The following is a 24,357-nucleotide window of genomic DNA, read 5'->3' as shown; positions in this document are numbered from 1 at the left end:
TTATCTACCAGATCAGTTATATATTTAGCTACTTTATTAAAACTTAGAAACACCAATTTTAAGCTAAATAACTTTTTTTTATGCTGAAAATGTTAAAAATGAGCTAAAAAGCATTATCCCCCATTTGAATATATTTTATGTTAGTTTTCTACATTTGCTGTTACCTAAAAAAACAGCTTTAGGAGTAACAAATTTGAAAGTGTGTTAATTTTGAAGATGCAACACATGAGATGTGATAAAAAGGAGATAAATGAATAAAGTGATAAAATCCCTTAAGTCCTTTAAGCATTATTGGGACAGGGGATTTTTCCCCCAACCCTTCAGTAATTTGGAAATATTTCTTAAAGCTGGGCTGTGGATTTTTCATAATTTTCCATTAACATGGACAAGCACTATTCCCAAAAAATTTGTTTTTTCTTCCTTTAAAACCTAATAAAGAAACGTGTTTAGCAGTATTTCTTTTCATAGTGTCCATCTTTAAAACTGCAGGTGTTTCGAAAGTTCCAACTTTGAAAAGGCCTCTTTATTCAGCTACAAAGGACTTCAAGAAGACACATTTTCTCCAATAATTTTATTCATAATTTTAATATAAACAGTTAATTGTTGAATAATTTACACACAGCAAGATTTTCTTACTTTCATATCATTGCAACATTTTCTTTACATGTCACTACTTGGCTCTCCTTTTGAAAACGTATAGAAAAAATAAATTGTCAAGCGTTCTTTTAGTCATGGCACGTTTTGTTGTTGTTTTGATCCTGTACAATGAGCTTTTATCTCTGCATTTGTGAGAGGAACTCCCATCACGTTTGCTGTCCGTGGTACAGATAGATCATGGCACATCTGGGTCCAGTGTGAGGTGAATGGGGGGGGATATAAAGCAATCCGTGTGAGGTTTTTGCAGGTTTGGGAGGGGGGGTTCGGACTGTACACGCACACATTTACACCCGCTTTCTGCATTCACAACATCTCCACGTACTGTATACACAATATGTTCCAAAAATGAATACAAGTACAATAAAAATTACATTAACAAAGAGGTATCCTGCAGGACTATGCACAGAAATCTGGAGAAACCACCTACGTGCACCAAGAGAAGACACTTAAAGACAGAAAGGAGGAACAATCAGACAATGGTTTAAACAAAGCAAGCACAGGAGGTGACTGAACTGGAGTAGACCACTAGCTCTTTTATTTCTACGCATTTAACTTCAATCAATAAGGATTCATGAAACATACGTTAAATATGCCACTTAGTAAGTTATGAAATGACTCAGAGCAGGAGGTGTTTCATAACAGGTGTTAACCTGTTGAAAGGAACAACTCTAACAGTTTTATTTCTAGGAGAAATTTTGCTGAGATAAATCATATGATCCAGCCATTTTGGGGGGACAAGTAGTTTAAACAAATTCAAAAACTTAAGTAGGTAAAGCTGAAAATTTTAAAATTAATCAACCATTATTCTGAGATTAACAAATCTGCAGAACATCAAAATTTTCTTTGTTAAAGGCTCAATCTGCCCTTTTCTACCAAATATTTAGATATCAGTTTGTTTGTAATTTCAAGCTTTACCACTAGATGGCACACTGCTCCTTTTACCAAATGACTTTTGCTCTTGAATAAACAGGGAAGTTTAAAGTGAGAAAAAAGCCTTTTATGATCAGAAAAACATGTCCCTCTATTAGAATAAGAAAATAAGTCATATTAATGGGAGCAAACAGTTTCATCTTCTAGCAGAAATACCTCCAGCTCTAGTCTGAATTTCAGGCAAGTGTATTCTTCATCACAGATTTAATTTTTCATTTTGGATCTTATTGCTTAGAATTACTCTTTAAAAACACATGGGTCTGGTCCAGCTTTCCCCCTAATGTGTACATAAAAAGGAAGAAAAAAAAAAAGTTTCCACCTGATTTTTATTAAAAAATAAAAAGACATTTATGAGAAAAGGCTTTCAGTCGACATGCTGCTTGGACTGAGTGTGATGGGGTGGGGGCTGACATTCAGAAAACTAGCATGAGATTATGGGATGCGACAAATTGGAGGCCACATGCTGTTTTGTTATGTTGCTTCAGACAGGAGAGCTGCTCCCCCCCCCCCCCCACTTTACCAAATACATGAACAGACTACGACATGTTTCTGTGGTGGGCTGTGTTATAAAAAACAGACAAAAAGAGAAATAATCAATTAATTTAAACTTAGAAAAAGATATATACACACATTGATAACAACGTTAAATTCATCATGTACAAGAAGTAGGAAAACTACAGTCAGAAAAAAAACTATTGATTTTTGTCCTCCCCTACTTTGGCTAAAAAAATAGAAATCAACATCTCTAAAGTGTAATACTTTATCTGCTGAAAACAAAGCAAACCATCTGCTTTGTTTTCACCCAATAAGAGTTCAGCAAACCTTCCCTAACACCAAGTGCTTCTCTTTTATTTCCTTTTTCCTGGACACACAACATCAGCAGCTATTTACAGTTTGAGGAGCTTATTATTTATTGTACAGATTTCCAAATAAACACCTTTATTTTTTTTTTGTAAGGTTTTGGTGTGAGTGGGTGGGGGGGCCCTGTTGTAACAGACTGATCAGAAGCAAAAGCCATCAACATCAAACCATGAATCTGGAGTTCATCAACTTTTCTTTCAAATTACAGTATTAATTCTGCATTTAAAGGAAAAAGAAACAGAATGTGTAAAAAACAAAAAAATAAAATAAAGTGAAAGCTTTTATTTTAAGTTTGGTGTAAAATCTGCGATTTGTAGAGAAATGCCAGTTTCTGAGTCAGGTGTGCCTTTAGTCTTAAGAAGGCACGTTGAGACCTGCAATGCCTCCAAGAAACCACTAGAGGGCAGTCTGAGCCACTTCACCACAGAGCCAGAGATGTGGATTCCTGATTATCTCTAATTAGGAACAACTGGGATAGATGAAAAGGTAGGTAGTTCTTCTTTTCCCTCCTCCACCTCTTTATGCTCTTGAGGCAAAGCAAGGAGCCGCCTCCCTGAGACCAAAAATTTACAATCAAGATTTTAAAATCTGTTAAAAGTTTTTGTTTATGGCACACAGGATTGTCCCAGTTGGCTTTTTTTTCTCTGCAGCAGGAAAATAAAAGGTTCTCTCTAATCGCCCCCACTTCTGTGTCATAATCCGTCACAACAGACCCACTGGATCAATGGTGCTGGCAGGGAAAATAAAAGGTCATCTCTTGTATTCACAGTTGGGGTGGGGAAAGAAAAAAAAAAAAACATACACAGACAACAAAATCAGAGCCAATACAACAGGAGGATAAATGCAAAGAAAGGTCGTTTACAGAACATAAGGCCTACAGCTGAGCTAGGTTAGCTTTGGCTGCAAACAGGCGATAAGAGGGGGATCTGCTGTGAAATCAGTAGATATGAACCGAGGAGCAGTCTGGAGGTCGTCTGCTTCCTCCTGTAGTGGAAGTGGGGAAAAGAAAAGGAGCTGCTCGTTAAGCTCCATAGTTTGTGTTTAATTCGAAGCAAGGCTGCCTCCCCCAGACACACAAGAAGAGATACGGATACATAAAAAGAGGCAGGAGAGAGTTAACCGTATAAAACCATCATATGTGTGTAAAACGTAGCATAAAAAGATTTTCTTTGTAGTGATACTAAGCAGGCTGTGGGGATGATCGAGGCTCTTTGAACAGCTTCCTCCTTCCTGCACTGAGGTAGACTCCGGCCAAACAAACAGACCAAGACAACTACATACAAACAAACTATTAACAGAGCTGTTCACCGCCAGCCTTCCCACCAGGACAACAATTAACCATCTATTTCCTAAAACCTCATTAATGCTCAATCACACGGTCAAATAGTTTCATTAAAAAAAGAATAGTACTCTGTTGTTTTTATGCAGAGGGAACCAGAGATGTGTCTGAGCTACAAATAGGGCTCACTGTGATGTGCCAGTACTAGAAACATTAAAGATGTTTACTAGAATCTTATTAAAAACCTTGTTTTCACTCAAAAAGGCAGAAATCTAAAATGGTTCCAATTTGTTTCTTTAATTTACATAAACAGCCTTCAGATAAATTGATAGAGGACTCCCCCACTGAATGATTTGGAGATTTACTGACAGCCATATTGTTGGACCTTAAATAATTCGATAAAATGAACGTAACAAAAACATTACCTTTATGATTTTTCTTGCTATTCAATACAGTAACTGTTTAAAAATAAAAAAGAAATCTAAGAGCTTGCTTTTAAGAATCACAGTATTACCTTGCACCTTGGAGTTGTAGGTCTCCATGGCAACCAATGGATGCTTTCTGCATGCTAAGTGGTTGCCAAGGAGTCTAAGAAATACCTTTTCTGTCTGGCCGCTACAGACAAAACTAAGTGGAGTTTACTAAACTCTTTTGCAACTTTAAGTGGATCTTTGGTGAAATTGGACTAAAATTTTACTGGAAAAAACACAATCCATCCAGTTGATGTTTTCTACAGCAGAGGTTCCCAGACTTTCAGCCTCTGACCCACAAGTGGTACCAGAGTCGACTCATGACCCAAATATTGAGTTGAGAATACAAACCTTTACTCAAAATCAATTAAATACAGTTGTAAAATATTACAATCGGCTTCAACAATCACAGTATTTGGTTTATTCCATCTTTAGAGATGCTTTTCCAACCTTAATTACTTCAACATTAGTGTTTATTGTTTAGTTTAATTTCTGTTGTGGATCTCTCAACCCGTTAATGGCTGATCAACGACCCCATTTTTTGGAATTAGTCCTCTATGGCGCTTCATAAAGTGGACCTATGATGCTGTGGGCCAAACTATTTTTCAAACACTAAAAAAGGGCAATCATTAGCAGGTTGAGTTTCATGTCTTTTAAAGGCGGTATCTGGGATACTAGTGTTAGTTTTTATATTTTCTTATAAATAAATAAATTTACTCTTAATAAAATTAGTGTTTTGTCCAAATCATGCAATGGGAGATCAATCTATTCAAATACAGAGATGATATGAAGGTTTTATTACACATCTTTAGCTCTTGCGACCACATCAGTAAATGCTAATAACTACTGACTCTGAACTACCTGCAGCGACTCAATCATAACATATTAGAGACCTTTTGCTTTTTTTTGCAAATGAAAAACTAACAAAATAAAAACTGACAGGCCATTAGGAGCATATTTTCTGCATGTTGCATCAGCTTAGAAGATGAATTTGTTGGGAAATAATTAAAAAGGCACTGGTTCAGATATGGAGGCAGCTTCTCTGGCCACCCTTTAAATGAACGCTGCTCAGCAAAAAAGTGTCTGTGTCCTCAAAGAGAAATGCTGCCATTTGGGAGAAGAGCGTTTCCAGTTATGCAGTGAAGGAAAATCTTTTTGCCGATTTGTTGGCACTGCTGTTAGAAATGATTTATACTCCAAATTTATGGGGTGAAAATCACGAAAAGACAAGATGCTGTAAAGTGTTATCTTCTGCAAACCCAAGCAGCCGTTGATTAATGCAGCAAAACACTCTGATGGTGTCGGCCAAACAGGATTCTTTGGGGATGTGGAGATTTGACTGAATCCTGGAATGTGTGTCCTGAGCGGAAAAGCTGCTGCACGCCGTGCCCCGACTGTGAAGCTCCATGTGATGGCAGGGAGAATAAGAGAATTAACAATCGACTCATGATCCCGCCCCACCCGGAGTGCAGGACTGCCGGCTGTGAATACATTTGGAACTTTCCGCATCTCTCTCCAGCCCTCAGTCGTTAAACGTGGAAATTTCCACCAGACTTATTTGGAGAGGAGAGTTCAGTGGCCGACAGAAAGCCTTGGAAGCCGCGTCGGAGGGTTCAGGAGCAGTGAGGTGTGGGTGATTTATCAATGCTTGGGTTTAATGTAGTAAATCTCCCCAACTGAAATTCCTAATATCATCCACCTCACCTGCCGTAAACTCCAGGACTAATACCGACAACTGAGAAGCACCTGAACAAGCAAAACCACTCAAAGCTGCACAATTTCAAGACATTTTTGCAACAGAATTTAGTTTTTTTTTGTTTTCTCCTCAAAGAAACCAAATGGATAAAAAGGCAAACTGTGATTGTGACCAGAGAAAGACGGCAAACACATTTCTGGAGCACTTTGACCCTATAAAGGCCTGGCTTCCCCTCTTTGTAAAGCTTTTAGGTCATTTATCCCGGGTTTTTTTTTGCTGCAGTAGTAAAGTTTCCTCCATATGTTGAAAATCAAAGACAAAAGTAAAAATAAAAAAATAAAAAGATCATGGGCTGGATGCCGTAGACACAGAGAGCACTGACGGTAGATTAGTGTAACTTCTGGGGCTAAAAAACATTTAAAAAAAAAAGAAAAACACAATAAAACACGTAAGTAAAGCCTCTGATGAAGTACACAAATATCAACTACAGTATTTACAAAAGTAACCCATCAATGTTATACAGTATACTATATATAAAATAATGGCTGAAAAATGTAATTATTCTATATATACTATATATATATTATATATTTATATATTTCTATACCCACTATAATATATCAAAGCAGCAGCTATTGGTCAGTCTGATGAACTCTTTTGTCCAAATTTGAACTGTTTAAATATCCTTCAGCCACAAAGTGAGGACACAGAAACAAACAGAGAAGGGAAATAAGGACACAGCCAATAAATTAAAACTATTCACCAAACACCTGATAAATCTGTGGGTAGTTTGGAATTTTGCAGAACCAAAAACAAAACAAAGCGAAAAGAAAAGAAAATGTTCCTCCAGGAAATGATGTTTGTTCTAAGATCAATTCTTTGCGAGTAAGTCATCCCACTGATTAAGTCTTTGTAGCTAAAACGAGGAATTTACTTAGACATGATTCTGTAGTCTATAGGCCACGTATTTTTTTTTTTTTTTTAAAGGCCACCATCAGAGTAAAAACGTTTCATTTGGAGAGACAAAAAAAAGGTAAAAGCACAGAAGTGTGGAAAATGCAGTTGAGCTGGGAGCGAGAGGAGAGGCTTTTATGGGGGTGAGAGGGAAGGTTGAGCAGCCTTCTTGGTTGTCTAAGGTTTGTTGTGTTCACAGTTTTGATTTTTTTTTTAATGTTTGTTGTTGTTTCCGTCACATGGAGTCCTGGAAACATGGTGTTGACCCATTAACGCAGATGTGGGTAACATCAAGTCTGATGTGTCATGGAGCAAGTTGAAAAGAGGCGTTTGCATCCTTTGCTTGCCTTGGTTTGGCAGCTATGAGGAAGAAAATTCAAAGTCCTGAGATCTGGGTCTTTTTTTTTTTGTGTTATTTTTCGATTGGTTTCTCTAAGAATAAGAAAAATCGTTAGAAAATGTTTGCAAGGTACAGAAAAAAGGGACAGAAAGAGAGGGAGGAAGTGTCACTAGTCATTTTAGGGAGGGGGAGGGAGCAGGAGATGTTAGGAAGGACTGGATCTGGGCAATGATAAGATTCTTCCGTTTTTCTTGCCACCGTTCATGTGTGTGTAGGGGATGTGCTCCTCATAGTTCCCCCTGAGGGCCACCGAGGGCCCGCTGTCTCTGCTTAAGTTATCCTCCCTCTGGGAATAAGACGATGGGTCCAGGGGGATACTTTCCATGTTGTCCAGGTCCAGGTCGAAGTCCTCCGTCTCGGGGATTTTGTTCTCCTCGCTGTAGAAGAAGGACACTTCCTGAAAGGTCGGGTGCAGGTCGTCCCGCAGCATCTCGATGATCTCGAGGAACGTTGGCCGCATCTTGGGGTTGTACTGCCAACACATCTGCATCAGGCTGTGCCTGGACAGGAGACGCACAAACAGATCAGTGACATGCTTTAGATCCAAAACAATTATTAACTAAAAAAAAAAGAAATAATAGAAAGAACATTTATTTTCAGCCCCATTGAGTGAAATAGAAATGTATTCCTTCAGATTACATTTCTATATCAGCCAAAAACGTCCATACAGGAATGTTCCAAGGGTATAAATGCCTTTTGGCTGCTGAAGTGACATGTAAGCAATTAAAATCAGAAATATTTTATACGATTGTTCGTTTCCGACTAGAAAAGAAGAAAAAAAAAGCATGATTACATCCTCTCAGGGCAGTTGTCAGGTCGATCCAGGAAGCCTCCGTCCATGACGAACTTCAGAACCTGCTCATTGGATAAACCCTGGTAAGGCTGCTCTGCTAACGTGCTGATTTCCCACAGCACAACCCCGAAAGACCTGCAAACACACACGCACACACAAAAGACACAAATAAAGGATTAAAGGTCAGAGATCTCCGGCAAATCTTCAGCGTAGGAGGAGTGACGTACCAGCAGTCAGAGTGGGCGGTGAAAACCCCGTCCTTCAGGGACTCTGGAGCCATCCACCTGACGGGAAGCAGACCCTTCCCTCCTTTGCGGTAGTAGTCAGTCTCATAAATATCCCGCGTCATTCCAAAGTCTGCGTGGCGGCAGGGAGGAGAGGGGGGGGGGTTAAAGAGTCAGCATACGTGAAAAATCCACTGGGATTGATCTGGTGTGCTTTCTGTGTGAGAAACACGGAAAATCAAACAAGCACAGACCTCCGATCTTGACAGTGAAGTCCTCCGCCACCATGCAGTTTCTGGCCGCAAGGTCTCTGTGCACAAACTTCTTGGCGTTGAGGTAGGCCATGCCGTCTGCAATTTCTGCTGCCATCTGGAGCATGTCTTTCAGAGTGGGCGGCGGGCAGCCGGATGGGTTGTTCTAGAGGCAGACAAAAAAAAACAAGGAAAACAATGAAAACCTTCATGTTTTATCGGCCATTTTTCCTGCTGCTGGGTCTTCTGTTTAATCAAAACAAACTTAGGGAACATTTCAGCTCTCGTATTTAATATTTTACACTTAAAATGATGAGAGATGATGAATAAGAAGAACAAACAGAGGGAACAAACCTCAGAGTCTGGCCTCAGACTCCGCAGGTAGCTCTTCAGGTCGCCATGAGTCATCAGCTCCATGACTACCAGCGTGGGCTGACCTTTAGACACGACTCCCAGCAGACGAACCTAAGAACAAATCCACTTTGTCACTTATTTAATTGTAAATTTAAGTTCTTTTTAGGAACTTCATGCTTTTTTAGCAGAATAACAAAATATGTTTACAATTTAACAAAATATGCTCTAAACAAATAAAACACAAGACGCATAAATACACATTTATTTTATCCACAGGGCTTCCAATATAATATCCAATATAAAGGCTTTCCACGACCTGGTTCAAATAGAAAGTTACATAAATCATAGTAGTAATGTGGACTCTCCCCTCCTCTCAAGGAAAATCCTAAAATGTATTCCCTACATCCCGATGTGGTATTGTGTTCATCTTACAGTGTTGACACACGGCCGTTTAATTGCAGCTCCGTAGGTTTTGTAATGAAATGGTAAAGGCAGGCTCCATCGCTCGCTGAGTGTGAACATTTGTTTTGGAGTCTGACTGCGTGTCAATATGGCCGCTTCAGCACAACAAGTGGGTCATGATTCTGTGGCTCGTGCTGCTTTCAGCAACATGACAAATCTCTGGGAGTCGGCTAGCTGCCCCAGCATGCTGGATGGAGATGGGTTTTTTTGTGGTTAAAAAAGAGGCGGGTCCTCACCACATGGTGACAGATGAAGGCCTTCATGACCGAAGCTTCATTCAGGAACTCGATCCTCTCTCTCAGGCTTGCTGATTCGTTGACCGTCTTGACGGCGACGCGCGTCTCTGGTTCTCCCTTGACGATGTCCTGAGCGATGCCCTCATACACCATGCCGAAGGAGCCCTGACCCAGCTCCCGGAGGAGGTTGATCTTCTCGCGGGGAACCTCCCACTCATCAGGAACGTACACTGAACAAAACACAGAGAGCTGCATGAACCCCGCCACAGATCGAACGTTTACTTCTTCGCTAGGTTGTCATATTCTAAAAGGCAGCAGGACAATACGGGCTGGTCTTACTGTCATTGGCACTGAAGTATTCTGGATTCGGTGAGGTGATGAGATCTCCCAAAGGACCTTCGGTTTGCCTGTAACACAACCACAGGAATGCCGCTAAATAATCGAACGTAACAGAGAAAGAAACGTCTAGTGACAAATTATTCAGGTTTTATATTTAGGAGCCTAAGTTTTCCCATCATGTCAAATTACTAAGTTACCAGCTATATGTGATCAGCCAACACCAAGCTTTGTTCCTGACTATGAAGTGGAAGAAAGACATTTTTTTTTTTTTTAAGGTAAGGTCTTTTGGAGTTATGGCTACTAGATTTAACCACAGACAGGAATATGTAGATGCCTCTTTGGGCGTGGGCTTGAACTTTGACGCCACTGCCATGTTGAATTAAAGGAGCTATAGGGATCGCTGATCAGAAAGGATGCCTCATGCATTGAAATGTACCAAACGTTTTATTACACAAACCAGATCTGCTGGGCTTACTTTTCACACGTAAGAATGAAAAAACATGTATTATAGTATTTTCCCCATCTTTAAACAAATTGAATTTTCTAACTTTGGTGGAAATACTGGGAATTTCCCCGCATCCCAATGTGAACCCAGCAGGGAAACCAGCTAACAAGAAACAAAATATTATTCTCCACACACTAGAATAAATTATTTCAATTATTTATATAGATTTCCCAAAGATAAAGCTTTAAGAAGACAAAGGTTAATCAGTTTAATCTAAGCATTCGTGGTCTTTATTTATTTTTTAATAAGATGTCCATATCTGGTATAGACACAGATCTACGGTGGAGTATTATGGGCATGTATTATATTTGACCAAGTAAAGGGATAAAATTACTAATATCATGAGAAAAAAAAGCCAGAAGAATAGAATAAAAACATAATGAGACAAAACTGGTAATATTGTAAGACAAAAGTATATTAAGAGGTAATTTTATAAAAAAAAATATGAGAATAAAGTGGAAGCATCATACAGTCTATAGGCTATAGATTATTTTATTTTGGTTTATGAGATAAGGTCAGAGGAATAAAGCCAAAAGAATATGACATTAAAGTCAAACATTACAAAAATATTTTTTATACTACAAATATAAAGCATATTATTAGATAAGAGTCCCTCTAACACTGAATTAAGTATCTAACAGCAGATCCAGCATATCCAACACGGCGTACGCTCTAAGCCCAACCCACGGTTTGAACATGTTTCTTTTCCAAAGAGCTCATCAGGCTGGATGAGGTCTGTACTCTAGTTGGATACTTCCAACTAGGGCTGCAACAACGAATCGATAAAATCGATGAAAATCGACTTTTAAAAGCGTTGGCAACGAATTTTATCATCGATTAGTTGTGTCGCGCGATTATTGCGTCATCCGCTGCGCCGTCATCACTGCCTCCTGACTGAAAGAGGAAGAAAAAAAAATACGGCAGAGCGAGTCAGCGCCGCAGGTGCAGTGTTGCCAACGCCGCGACTTTTCAGACCCCTCCAGCGACTATTTTTCAAAAAAGCGACTAGCGACAAATCTGGCGACTTTTTTCGGTGTCACTGGCGGCTTTTGGAGACTCTTACGTGAAAGCATGTATCATTCCTACTCTGCCGTGGGGCGCCTCCCCCACCCCCAACCGCGTTTTCCCGCAGGAGTCCCTCTCAGTCAGAGCCTCAGCGTCCAGACTGCAAATGAAGCGCGCATGCACCGGGATTGACGGCGCAAATTTATCACAATAATTAAAATAGCCTGCGCTTTGTAAAGCGAAAAAAGTGATAACATGCAACTTTTTTCAAAAGAAATTAACATGGCACGGAACCACCATGTTTATTTGGTTTTAAAGTGGGGAAACATTACGTTAGTTTCTCAGGTAGCTCATCTGATGCTTTCCTTACCTTGTTAGTAGGTTACAGACAGTGATAAGGTTGGCTACTTATTTTACTTTTAATTTCATTTGAATTAGCTTAAGCAGCGTTTACATTTACTTTATAAATAAATTAACTTGCAAATTATGAGGGCAAGACTTTTAAAGTTTAAATCTTCTGGCAAAGATAAAGTAAAGAGGATCCTGCAATTTAGAGAAGTAAAGCAGAATAAAATCCAGCAAGATCAGTAATATGTCAATTAATTATATGCCACATTCCCATGTAAATATCTGTCTTTAGAGGATGTGTTTTTTAGCACCCCTAGTTCTCTCATTTTTATTCCAAATACAATTTATAATTTGAATCACAGGGCTATTTTTATCTCTATGGTTCAGTATTTTCTCAAGTAGCAACTTTAACTGCTATACCTTCCTGTCTTAAAAGGCAGAACTCTTCTAGTCTAAAAAAAACTCATTTGTTGAAATGGGGGGGCCTATTGTTTGAACCCCTTAGGGGCTTTTAAAAACAAAAATGTCTTTTTTTGCGCTTTATGAAACAAAGTACCCTATATTTTGTGGATGTACATCTACATTTCTCATGTAAGTTTGCGTAGTTTTAACACAAACATTTATTTTTCCTATTGCACCAGTACAGTTAATGAGCAACCTGTACTTGTGTGCTTGTTTGTTCTGTCTATAATGTTTATTTTGGAATAAAGAGGTTAATATAAAAAATATTTTTTGTCCGATTCATCGATTAATGGAAAAATTAATCGTCCGATTCATCGATTTTTAAAATAATCGTTAGTTGCAGCCCTACTTCCAACTAACAAATAAGCTTTGATCTAAAGCAATCAGAGCAAACATCCTTAGTAGCTCTGGATGAACTTTTAGAGTTTTTGTGCAGTTGGACGGTGAAAATACCACAATTTAAAATCTTTTGCAGCCTCTAAGAGATGTTCTTCCATTACTGTGCTGCATTTAGTTCCACTGAGCTTTCCATCAGATCTAACCCGCTTCTTGTACCTTTTCAAAAAGATATCTCCAAGGCATCATAATGCCATCACCGTGTTTTACTGTAGGGATGGTTTTTTTCTACATAAACACCAAAAGGGAATCACTATTGGCCTCCTCTGACCGGAGCATCTACCTCCAAACATTTACCGTCTCCCCTTGGGATGTGGAAAACAGCCCTTCTTATGGTTTTCTTTGTTATTTTTCTATTGAAGCATATTTCTAAAATTTTACTGAAATACACTGAAGCCTGTAGTAGCGTTAGAAAGGTGAAAAAATGCTAGGCAACAAATGTCTGCCGCAAAGTTTTTGTTAAATCTTACCTTTTCCTGATGATAAAGAAGACGGCTCCTCCCACGAAGAGCAAGAGGATGGAGCAGATGACCGGTCCACTCACAATCCAAACTAAACCTGTATCAGCTGAAGACAGACAGAAACCGTTGGGTATGAAACCTGAAATAAGCTTCTGAACGCTTTACACTAAACTAATTAAACGGCAAACACTGAACATAGGAAAGAGGAAGTGCAGGCATAGAGAGTGAAGCAGGACGTCATTGTGTCTTACGGCTCGGCATGAAGAAGTACGTGGTTTCTGTGAAGGATCCATTTCCAGCCAAGGATGTAGCCCGGACAGTCACGCTGTAGTTCCCAGCCTGGACCAGCGTGAGCTTGGTGCCGCCCATCTTCTGATAGTTCAGCCGTGAGACACAAGTTGAGTGCGGCTGGATAAAGACAAGAAAAGACGACTTACCTCAACTGCGATGTTAGATTTGAAACTAAACCTAAATGCAGGTGAGAACCTTTACTGTAAATAATGAGTCACATAAGCAGCCTTTCTACTTAAAGTCCCCAAAACCTTCGCTACTTTAAAGTTTGAAAAAAAAAAAAGTCTTTTTGCATCTTCACACAGATGCGAAGACATGAAAACAAGACAGATTTAACGATCTGTGAAAAGGTGTCACTCTTTAAAACCTGTAATAAGAAACTACATTTAACAAACTAAAAAATCTGTGCGTTTTCTATTTCAAAAATTGTTTCTGATAACCTTTGTTATATATGATAATTACTGTTTAGATAGAAAAAAAAAAAACATGTTTAGCAAGAGGGTCAATAAAGTGCCTTTATATCTGAGTCTTGCTTTAGGCAGCCAGAGTAACAGCCTAATTAATTAATCAGAGCCGCCATCGTGTTCTAATCAGCGTTTTCAATAAAATGTAGACCAGTATTGTTTAGGCTGAAGGCTGTATGCGTCTGACTCGATTGTTTTCAGCGCAGTGCAGAGCACACAGGGTCTGAGATACGACATAATCTCTGCTGATGCATTTGAAACCTTCCTTCTTGCTCCTGTCACTTTGGCAACAGCTGCTGCTGCTGCTGGGTTTTAATCACATATTTGCAGCAGGTAAACATCCATGCTTTAACATGCACCCTACCACAGATGTGCACTTATCAATCCAAACCAGAATGAAAAAAAAATCTCTAATCTCTTTTAGTTTCTGTATAACAGGAAAGAAAACAGTGAAAGCAACCTTTTTTTTGTCAGGTGAAAGAGGCAAGTTATTGACCTTTTTTTTTTTGGTTTTGCATGTTTACCTCTGGGTCGCCAACCTTCCGGTAGAACACCTCATAAAGGATGATTAGGCCATTAGGCGAGGGAGGCTCGTTCCATCGAACATTCACATAGGGGGGCTCAGCGTTCACAATCTCATGGGTCACCTGGCCTGGGATGTCATCTGCTTTTACTGGACAACATTAGACATAGAATGTCAATGGATCAAATTCATTTCCCAGCAGCAACATATTCTGTACTGCTAGCTTTAAGTGTCACATTGAAAGACATCTGCGGGGTCGATAACTATACGCTTTATGATGCAAATTAGTTGAAGAGCATCCTTACACTCTGGCATGGTCCGGGCGCTGACATAAGTGGGCAAGCTGCAGCGTTTGGTGTCTGTGATATGGTTGCAAGCTATGATCTCTATCTTATAGCTGGTGAAGTGCTGCAGGTTGGATATGACTACTGATTCCTTCCCAAACACATCGACCACCACCTAGGCAAAAAAGGAGAAAGAAGTACTGCAACTGATACAATATAAAGTCCAAGACGTATGTTACTTTAATTCGAATAAAGCATCTTATTCACGCTGCAGTCACTTTAGGTTGACTTTTTTTAAAGACAGATTTTTTTTTTTTTACTTTCTGTTATTAATTAAAACACAAACAGCATTTGAAACCTTAGATCCCTCTTCCTCTTCGTCCTCTTCCTCGGGTGAAGCAGTGGTTGGATCGTACTTCAGACGGGACATGGAGGTGTGAAAGAGAGTGGACTGGGTGGGATCTGGGTCGTCCACTGAGCGTCGAGGACGACTTTGCCTAGAGACACGTAACGAGGAGATGCATAAAAAAATAACAATGATATATGTGGTCAAGATGTTTTAAAAGACATGTTTCATAATTGAGAGAAGCAGATGGATGGACAGAGATTTTTAACCATTTGATGTCAAAGGAGGAATCAATCTAACATCATTTAGCCAGAAATATCTCCTCCAGCCCCGGTTATCCCACCAGCAGCCATTTTCACATGGTGCAACTAAGAGAGAGGATACTGCACCCTCAGCTGTTTGAGGTAAATGGCACAATCCACACATTCAGGGAGGAAAACAGATGTTTTACCTTGTTTTTTTTTTAAAGAATAATAAAACTTTAATTTGAGGGAAGTTTAAAGAAGGATAGAGAAACTAAAGATAAGAAAAAAACACTGATGTCTCTCTTCTTGGCAAACCTGCTGTCAATTGCTTTGTTTGTGATAATGATAAGTTAGACTTTATTAATCTCACAGTGGAGAAATTCACTTGTCACATCGGCTCAATAGTCAAAAGAAAGTACCAAAGGGAAAAGGTGCATGGGGTATATGCAGTGCAGCCACGTGTACAATGGATCGAGAGAAAAAAAAGAAATAGGGCAGAGATTTAAGGTGACTTATGTACATTTAAGGTGACTTATACATGTATGGATTTGGTGTTGTACATGAATGTGGTACCAGGTAAGGAAAAACAATGAGATAGTGAGATAAATATAACAGCTGAAGTCACTTATTTAACAGGATTATTGCACAGGTTGTTAAATAGTAATTGCACATTAGTTATTGCACATGGCATCAGAATATAACATGATACCAAATGGCCCAACTATACCAAACAAATTAATGTTTTTTAAAATTAGGAATCTCAATTCAATTGCTTGAAGCTTGTTACATAATCATGTTACAACCATAAAGCCCCACCTGGAGTCCTTACTTTCCGAAAACTTAATCTTAGTCTAATCTGACCAAGGTAAACTCCATCTCTTTTCATTTATTAAGGACATAAAGGCATGGCCTGTAGATTGAATTTAATGACTGTTATGGAAACTTGATGACCAAAGGATGTTTCTCTTTACTGTATGTTTCTAATGTTGTCTATTTTTTATCTTTACCATCCGGCTCACAGTGCATGGTGGAAAGATAGATGTGGGTCCTCCTCCTCCAACCTGAGGGCCAGTGGCTAAAACAAATGGGCCTGTATATCACCTCTGACAAGTCATGGATTATTAATTAGAAGGTGCTAGAAACTCAGATCAACATAGAAAAGCCAAGCATTTTGAAAATGCTTTTACTTTTCAAATTGATTGCAGTGTTATGTAAAAAAAAAAAAAAAAATCCTTTAGGAGGAAATATTTTCCGATGGAAACAACATATATGGTTAGGTAGCTGTTTTTTCCACATTTAAAACATGTAGATTAATTTGGTTTAAGGCTTTTTTACAGATTTTAACCAGAGTTGACAATAAATGTGACGGCAATTTGTTGTCTTCTTGAGGCTCAAGTTCTGCTAAGGAGTTTCTCACTCAGGTGGAAGAAAAACAGCCATATTTCTTTTGGTGGATGGGCTCTGAGAGCACGAGGACTGTTGTTAGTACAGAGAGCTCGCCCCGTCCGGAGTCAGTAGTGTGTGAGGCTGAGTGTTTTTGTGTTTTCAAATGGCAGTGTGCATGATTGCACCTCTGACTGGCATGAATGATAATGGGCACAGTAATGACTCCCTAGGGGTAGTGCGTGTATGGAGGTGTTTGTTACCTTGTGGGGACAATGTGGGGCCAGTTTCCTAGAAGTATGCTACATTGTGGGGCTCTTACGGGTTCTTGTGGGCACCAGTCAATCGGTCCTCACAAGGAAACGTTCTCCCCTTGAGGTGGGGGATGGTGTATGTCAGGTTTAGGGTTAGGTATGTGTTAGTAATGGTTAGGCCATAAAAATTAATGGAAGTCAATGCAGGATAGCGAGACATAACTTGTGCAGGTGTGTTTCAGTGAGAAGGAAGGATCAGTTAACTCCCTCCAACAACCACAACTTTTTTTTCCCTTGTCTAAAATGTCAAAATTTTGCCATATTTGGTTGCTATATCATGAATTGTCTGGAACTTATATGATTTCCAGGTCTGGAAGACAATTGAGGATGAAATAAAAAGGATATTTCCCCTGACTTTTCATCCCATTTTTTTCTCATTTTATTCTCATCTTCCCTCCTCTCTCTAATCACACTGTCCCTCTATTCCTTCATCCATGTCTTCTTCCTTTTTCTGATTCTTACTGCTCATCATGTCATGTGATTTTCTCTCCATTTGTTTTTTGTGTCCTCACTTCCTTTCTCGTTTACACTTTCCGGATTCTGACAAGTCCAGGTATAATTTCATCCTTATTTGTTTTGTATTTTAAAATGGTGAATTAGAAAAAAATACATTGAAAAAGTCGAGAATTTAACATTTAAAACAGTGCAGCAACACTGCTTATGATATCTTAGAAAAATATAGAGAGACCAAGGGAAAGTTTGGCACGACAATCAAAGCAGCTTTTCAGAGGCGCTTGCCGTGGGAGGGCTCACCTGCTCTCAAAGACGATGTTATGGAGGTAATCCTCAAAGGTCTTGCGGTACGCTATCTCTTTCTGATGTTGCTCGATTTCAAATTTCGTCTTCGGGCAGGTGCAACATCGCCCCCCTGGGTTCAGATCTTCTGTTTGGTTCCACTTCTGCTCGTCCTCGCTGTCCAGGTGAGTTGGGGTTCGGGAAGGCAGCTTCATTCCTGGGCAGGGTGGAGCAGTGTGAGGTGAAGGCAGATTTTTATAAAAGGACGAGGAAAAGATAATGGGGTGTGTTTGACTAACCCTGTAGGCAGTAATCAAACTTGTAGAGGTCGCTGTCCTCCTGCTGCTTAAGACAGACCACTCGGTAGTGGGTGATGTTTCCGTTGGGACTGGTGGGAGGCTTCCACTTCAGGATGATCTGAGAGGAGGAGTTTGAGGAGGAGATGGGGTCCAGAGGTTCAGAAGGTCCTAAAAGAGATAAGAGATGGTATTTAGTCGGAACTAATAAAGAAAACAAGATGAGGTCTTTACACAGATCTAGGAAAAACAATTCATTAACAGACAGGATAATCTAACACATTTGCCTGTTTTAAATAGTGGAAGTTTGGTGTTTTACCAAAAATGAAGAAAGAAGTCCTGCTTTGAATAGTTTTTTAGGCAGTGGTGGGTAATAAATGTTTTTTTAGAGCAAAATCATCATCAATTTGAGTACGATAGGATTTAAATTTAATAAGCAAGATCAGGCCCACGCTGTGGGACACATCTCGTTAACACCTAATCTGATCTTTAATTTATCGTTAACATTACAGCACAGGATGAAAACAATCTGCAGAGTCATACTGTTGTGCAGAATTTTACAAAGGCTTTCACTGATCAACAATGTGATTCTTTCCTTGCTTCATTTTTAGCAGACAGTTTTACAGTTTGTTAATCTTAGCATATGAGCATTATCTAATCCCTAATAGTTTAATACGTCAAAAAGACACAGCTGTTATGCTACAGTTTGTAAAAAATATTTAAATCACAATTACTCATCAAAACTATAAAGTACAATGGTTTTGTCTATATTAGTTAGTTTATATATATTCACAGATTTTGTAATATTAAATAAAGTCAGGTTTTACTTACTTGAGGCGTTTGTGCGAACATAAATGATTTCGCTCTTGGCTCCGTGAACCTGATGTTCGTCAGACGCAGACAGCTGGGTTCTCACCATGATGGCGTACTGGGTCCAGGGTTTTAATGCTCGGATGAGGTAGCCTGGATCTTCTGCCTTCTTTCCATCTGTGGCGCGAGGCGGAGGGTCGACGTCAGCTATTACCCAACTGTTTGAGCCGCACGCGTCCTGTCCGTCGAACTCGGTCACATTCTTGTACGGGCTGTGTTTGACATGGTTAAAAAAAAAAAAAAAAAAAAGAGAAAGAAACCTAAATTTACAAATATTGTTTGGATTATGTCTTAATCAGCAGGATGTCCAAACAAACAGAAAGTCTTAACATTAGCAGGATCTGCTAAAAAAATTTAAATACATGAATAGCTGCAACATGGCAGACGTGATCCTGCAAAGGTCAGTGAGGGGAGCTGCTTTTTTTGTCTCAAGCTGTTCAACTTTATATTTTTGCATTTACGCTATATCGTTAAATAATATTTTCTATTATATTTCTTTTACATCAATGTAGAACCTTGTGACTTTGTTTGCCATTCAGAATCCAATAACCAGATGAGATTAGCAGCTCATAATCTGTTGAAGTTACTGGTAAAAAAATGTCCTGTAGAACTATGTGAAGGTCACTGATCAACAAATTAAATTTTAGTAAATATGGTTAAATAATAAAAAAAACTTCCACTTACGCCTCTTTGTAGAGAACCATAAATCCCAGCAGGTCTCTGTAGTCCGACGGCCAGTACGCCTGCCACTTCAGAATGATCATGTTAGACTTAACCTTAATCTGAGTGAAGTTCAACAGCTTCATCTCACCTAAAAGACAGAAAAGTTAGGGATCAGTAAAAGGTTGAACACCTAAAACACTCAGCACAGTAAACATCTTTCTTTTCCCTAGTTAACCCTAATATGGATGTATTGAAAGTTTGATTAAAAAGGAGCTAAGGTGTTTTTTTGGGGGGGGGGGGGTTTATTAAAATAATCACATATTTCAAAATCTATATATTTCTATATATGACTAACAGCAACATGAGGAAAAATAAGATAAGAGCAAAGTTGATCTTAAATGTTATCAAGAAAAAAAGACAAAACTCCCTTAGTATCTGCTGCCACCACTTTACAATGAGACACTATAACTGCAATAACTTGTGCAAAAACGAATGTGCAATTACTATTTAATACCCTGTGCAATAACCTGTTTTATATTTAATGCCCAGTGCAATAACTATCTATATAAATACCCATTTTATACAGTATATACAGTATGTCCACACACAAATACATATACATATATATATATATACATATATATATACACATATATATATATACATATATATATATACATATACATATATATACATATACATATATACATATACATATATACATATACATATATACATATATATATACATAAACATATATACATATATATATACATAAACATATATATACATATACATATATATACATATACATATATATATATATATACATATATATATATATACATATACATATATATACATATACATATACATATATATACATATACATATACATATATATATATATATACATATATATATATATACATATACATATATATACATATACATATACATATATATACATATACATATACATATATATACATATACATATATATATATACATATATATATACATATATATATACATATATATATATACATATATATATATATATATATACATATACATATATACACATATATATATACATATATATACATATACATATATATATATACATATACATATATACGTATACATATATGTATATATATATATACATATACATATATACATATACATATATACATATACATATATACATATATATATATACATATATATATACATATATATATATACATATATATATACATATATATATATACATATATATATACATATATATATATACATATATATATATACATATATATATATACATATATATATACATATATATATATACATATATATATACATATATATATATACATATATACAGGTGCTGGTCATAAAATTAGAATATCATGAAAAAGTAGATTGATTTCAGTAATTCCATTTAAAAAGTGAAACTTGTATATTATATTCATACATTACATACAAACTCATATATTTCAGATGTTTATTTTGTTTAATTTTGATGATTACAAATGACAACAAATGAAAATCTCAAATTCATCATATCAGAAAATTAGAATATTACTGAAGACCAATAAAAACAAAGGATTTATAGAAATGTTGGCCAACTGAAAAGTATGAACATGAAAAGTATGAGCATGTACAGCACTCAGTATTTAGTTGGGCCTCCTTTGGCCTGTATTACTGCAGCAATGCGGCGTGGCATGGAGTCGATCAGTCTGTGGCACTGCTCAGGTGTTATGATAGCCCAGGTTGCTCTAATAGTGGCTTTTAGCTCGTCTGAATTGTTGGGTCTGGTGTATTGCATCTTCTTCTTCACAATACCCCATAGATTTTCTATGGGGTTAAGGTCAGGAGAGTTTGCTGGCCAATTAAGAACAGGGATACCATGGTCCTTCAACCAGGTACTGGTAGCTTTGGCACTGTGTGCAGGTGCCAAGTCCTGTTGGAAAATGAAATCTGCATCTCCAAAAAGTTGGTCAGCTGCAGGAAGCATGAAGTGCTCTAAAACTTCCTGGTATGTGGCTGCGTTGACCCTGGACCTCAGAAAACACAATGGACCAACACCAGCAGATGACATGGCACCCCAAACCATCACTGACTGTGGAAACTTTACACTGGACTTCAAGCAACGTGGATGAAGTGCCTCTCTTCTTTTCCTCCAGACTCTGGGACCTTGATTTCCAAAGGAAATGCAAAATTTACTTTCATCAGAGAACATGACTTTGGACCACTCACCAGCAGTCCAGTCCTGTTTCTCTTTAGCCCAGGCAAGACGCTTCTGACGCTGTCTGTGGTTCAAGAGTGGCTTGACACAAGGAATGCGACAGCAGAAACCCATGTCTTTCATACGTCTGTGTGTGGTGGTTCTTGAAGCACTCACTCCAGCTGCAGTCCACTCTTTGTGAATCTCCCCCACATTTTTGAATGGGTTTTGTTTCACAATCCTCTCCAGGGTGCGGTTATCTCTCTTGCTTGTACACTTTTTTCGACCACATCTTTTCCTTCCCTTCGCCTCTCTATTAATGTGCTTGGACACTGAGCTCTGTGAACAGCCAGCCTCTTTAGCGATGACCTTTTGTGTCTTGCCCTCCTTGTGCAAGGTGTCGATGGTCGTCTTTTGGACAACTGTCAAGTCAGCAGTCTTCCCCATGATTGTGTAGCCTATAGAACTAGACTGAAAGACCATTTAAAGGCTTTTGCAGGTGGTTTGAGTTAATTAGCTGATTAGAGTGTGGCACCAGGGGCCATCAATTTTGAACCTTTTCACAATATTCTAATTTTCTGATATGATGAATTTGAGATTTTCATTTGTTGTCATTTGTAATCATATATATATATATACATATATATATCTACATATATATATATATACATATATATATCTACATGTATATATATATACATATATATATCTACATATATATATACATATATATATATATACATATATATACATATATATATCTACATATATATATATATACATATATATATCTACATATATATATACATATATATATATATACATATATATATATATACATATATATATATATACATATATATATATACATATATATATATATACATATATATACATATATATATATACACATATATATATCTACATATATATATATACATATATATATCTACATATATATATATACATATATATATATATATACATATATATATCTACATATATATATACATATATATATATATACATATATATATCTACATATATATATATATACATATATATATATATACATATATATATCTACATATATATATATACATACATATATATATCTACATATATATATACATATATATATATACATATATACATATATATATCTACATATATATATATATATATATATATATATATATATATATATATATATATATAGACAAACTGTATATACCCCATGCCTGAGATCAGTAATGTCGGTCAATCAATCAATATCATTCTCATGATTAATCATGGGCTGTTTTTCCTCAGGAGAGAAGATGGAGCATAAATCAAGTTAATCTAGGAGGGAAGAAATCTGCTACAGGTTGATCAAAAACTAAGAATAAAGCTGGAGCATTGGAGATATGGTTTGACTTTAGGGTGGCATAGTTAAAGTCCAGATCTAAATCTGATCTGTTGTGTAATTTCCGAGGTTCTTACAGGATGCTTGGTCTCCGTTGGTGCGAGCAGCGATATCGTTCTTCATGTTGCGCTGCTTGGTTCCTGTTACCTCCTCCAGCTTCTTGATTTCGGACATACAAAGCTTAGGGTTGAAGTGGAAGAAGGTGCGGCCTCGCTCGATCGTCAGGTTGTGCTTGGACCAATCCCACAGCTGCCGGAGGTTCTGGTTGTCCAGTGCGTAAAAGGCATAGTGACTGATGGAGAAATGCAGAGCAGACAGGGGATTAATCACAGAGTGAAAAAAATAGAATTAAAAAAGCTCACCGAAATGAAAGGTGGAAGAAAGAGTACTTACTCTGAGTCAAATTGCTCTCCCTTAATAGTATGTAGTTTTCTCAAAAATGAGAGGGAGACCAACGCGTAGGCCCTCCGTATACTAAGGTAACCTTTGATGACCTCGATCTGTCCCAGGCTAGCTTCAAGCTCAGCCGCAATATTAGCTGTAAGAAGAGGGACAGTTGAGGATGCAGCCAGTTAGTGACAATTATCCAAACTAGAACGTGTGGAGCCGTTACAGTAGGCTCAGCAGGGGGGACAGCATGTAAATCTACGTACTCCCTCCTCGGATCTTGATAACCATGTTGCCCTCAATGACGGTGCATCCTCTTAAGGCCTGGGCTGAAGTAACAGAGTCAATCGTCTTATTTCCCTGGCACGCTTTAGGACAGGGGCCTGCACAAGGTTCACAGGTCAACCTAAACAAAAACAGATGCAGTTTCTACATTAGAGCTGAAAATGCAACGGAAATGTAGGCTTTTATTTAGGGGTGTCAGGAAAAGGGTGTTAAAACCTTCTAGACATTTGTTTTCCCTTTTTTTCCCCCACTACAATCATGCTGCATGTTTTGCTTCAACACATTAAATTACAGTAAAACACAAAATAATTCAAGGTTGTATAGGAAAAAAAAACAGGTGGATATCAAAACAAATTCTCAAGCTGCTGGAAAAAAAAATCAGATCACAATTCAAAAGTGAATGTTTCTCTTAAGCAATCAGATAATTGCCATAATGAGCCTATAAACTCACCATTTTACTCACTCTCGTTCACATCTGTTCCTCCTTGATGTTTATTTGCACCGAGGCGACCGATGCGAATGATCAAAGAGAGCATAATCACAGAC

The 24,357-nt window shown here is 37.8% G+C and overlaps 1 protein-coding gene across 1 annotated transcript; it reads right to left on the bottom strand.

Moving 5' to 3' along the window:
• Positions 1–556: 556 nt before the first annotated feature.
• Positions 557–23,932, bottom strand: LOC119798459 (insulin receptor-like). Its single transcript, XM_038307947.1, has 19 exons — positions 23,793–23,932; positions 23,533–23,677; positions 23,217–23,431; positions 19,519–19,645; positions 18,796–19,046; positions 17,968–18,135; positions 17,687–17,885; positions 15,004–15,142; positions 14,667–14,820; positions 14,363–14,511; positions 13,335–13,491; positions 13,093–13,189; positions 9,907–9,974; positions 9,568–9,797; positions 8,870–8,980; positions 8,519–8,681; positions 8,268–8,397; positions 8,041–8,175; positions 557–7,747 (listed from the first exon to the last, which is right to left on the bottom strand). The coding sequence occupies exons 1-19, from the start codon at positions 23,815–23,817 to the stop codon at positions 7,393–7,395; spliced, it is 3,018 nt and encodes a 1,005-aa protein (XP_038163875.1). The 5' UTR covers positions 23,818–23,932; the 3' UTR covers positions 557–7,392.
• Between the last annotated feature and the right edge of the window lie 425 nt (positions 23,933–24,357).

This window comes from Cyprinodon tularosa, unplaced genomic scaffold (genome assembly GCF_016077235.1).
Source record: "Cyprinodon tularosa strain WSP-4 unplaced genomic scaffold, ASM1607723v1 ctg624, whole genome shotgun sequence".
NCBI classification, from domain to species: domain Eukaryota; kingdom Metazoa; phylum Chordata; class Actinopteri; order Cyprinodontiformes; family Cyprinodontidae; genus Cyprinodon; species Cyprinodon tularosa.
This window is presented reverse-complemented; position numbering and strand designations above follow the sequence as displayed.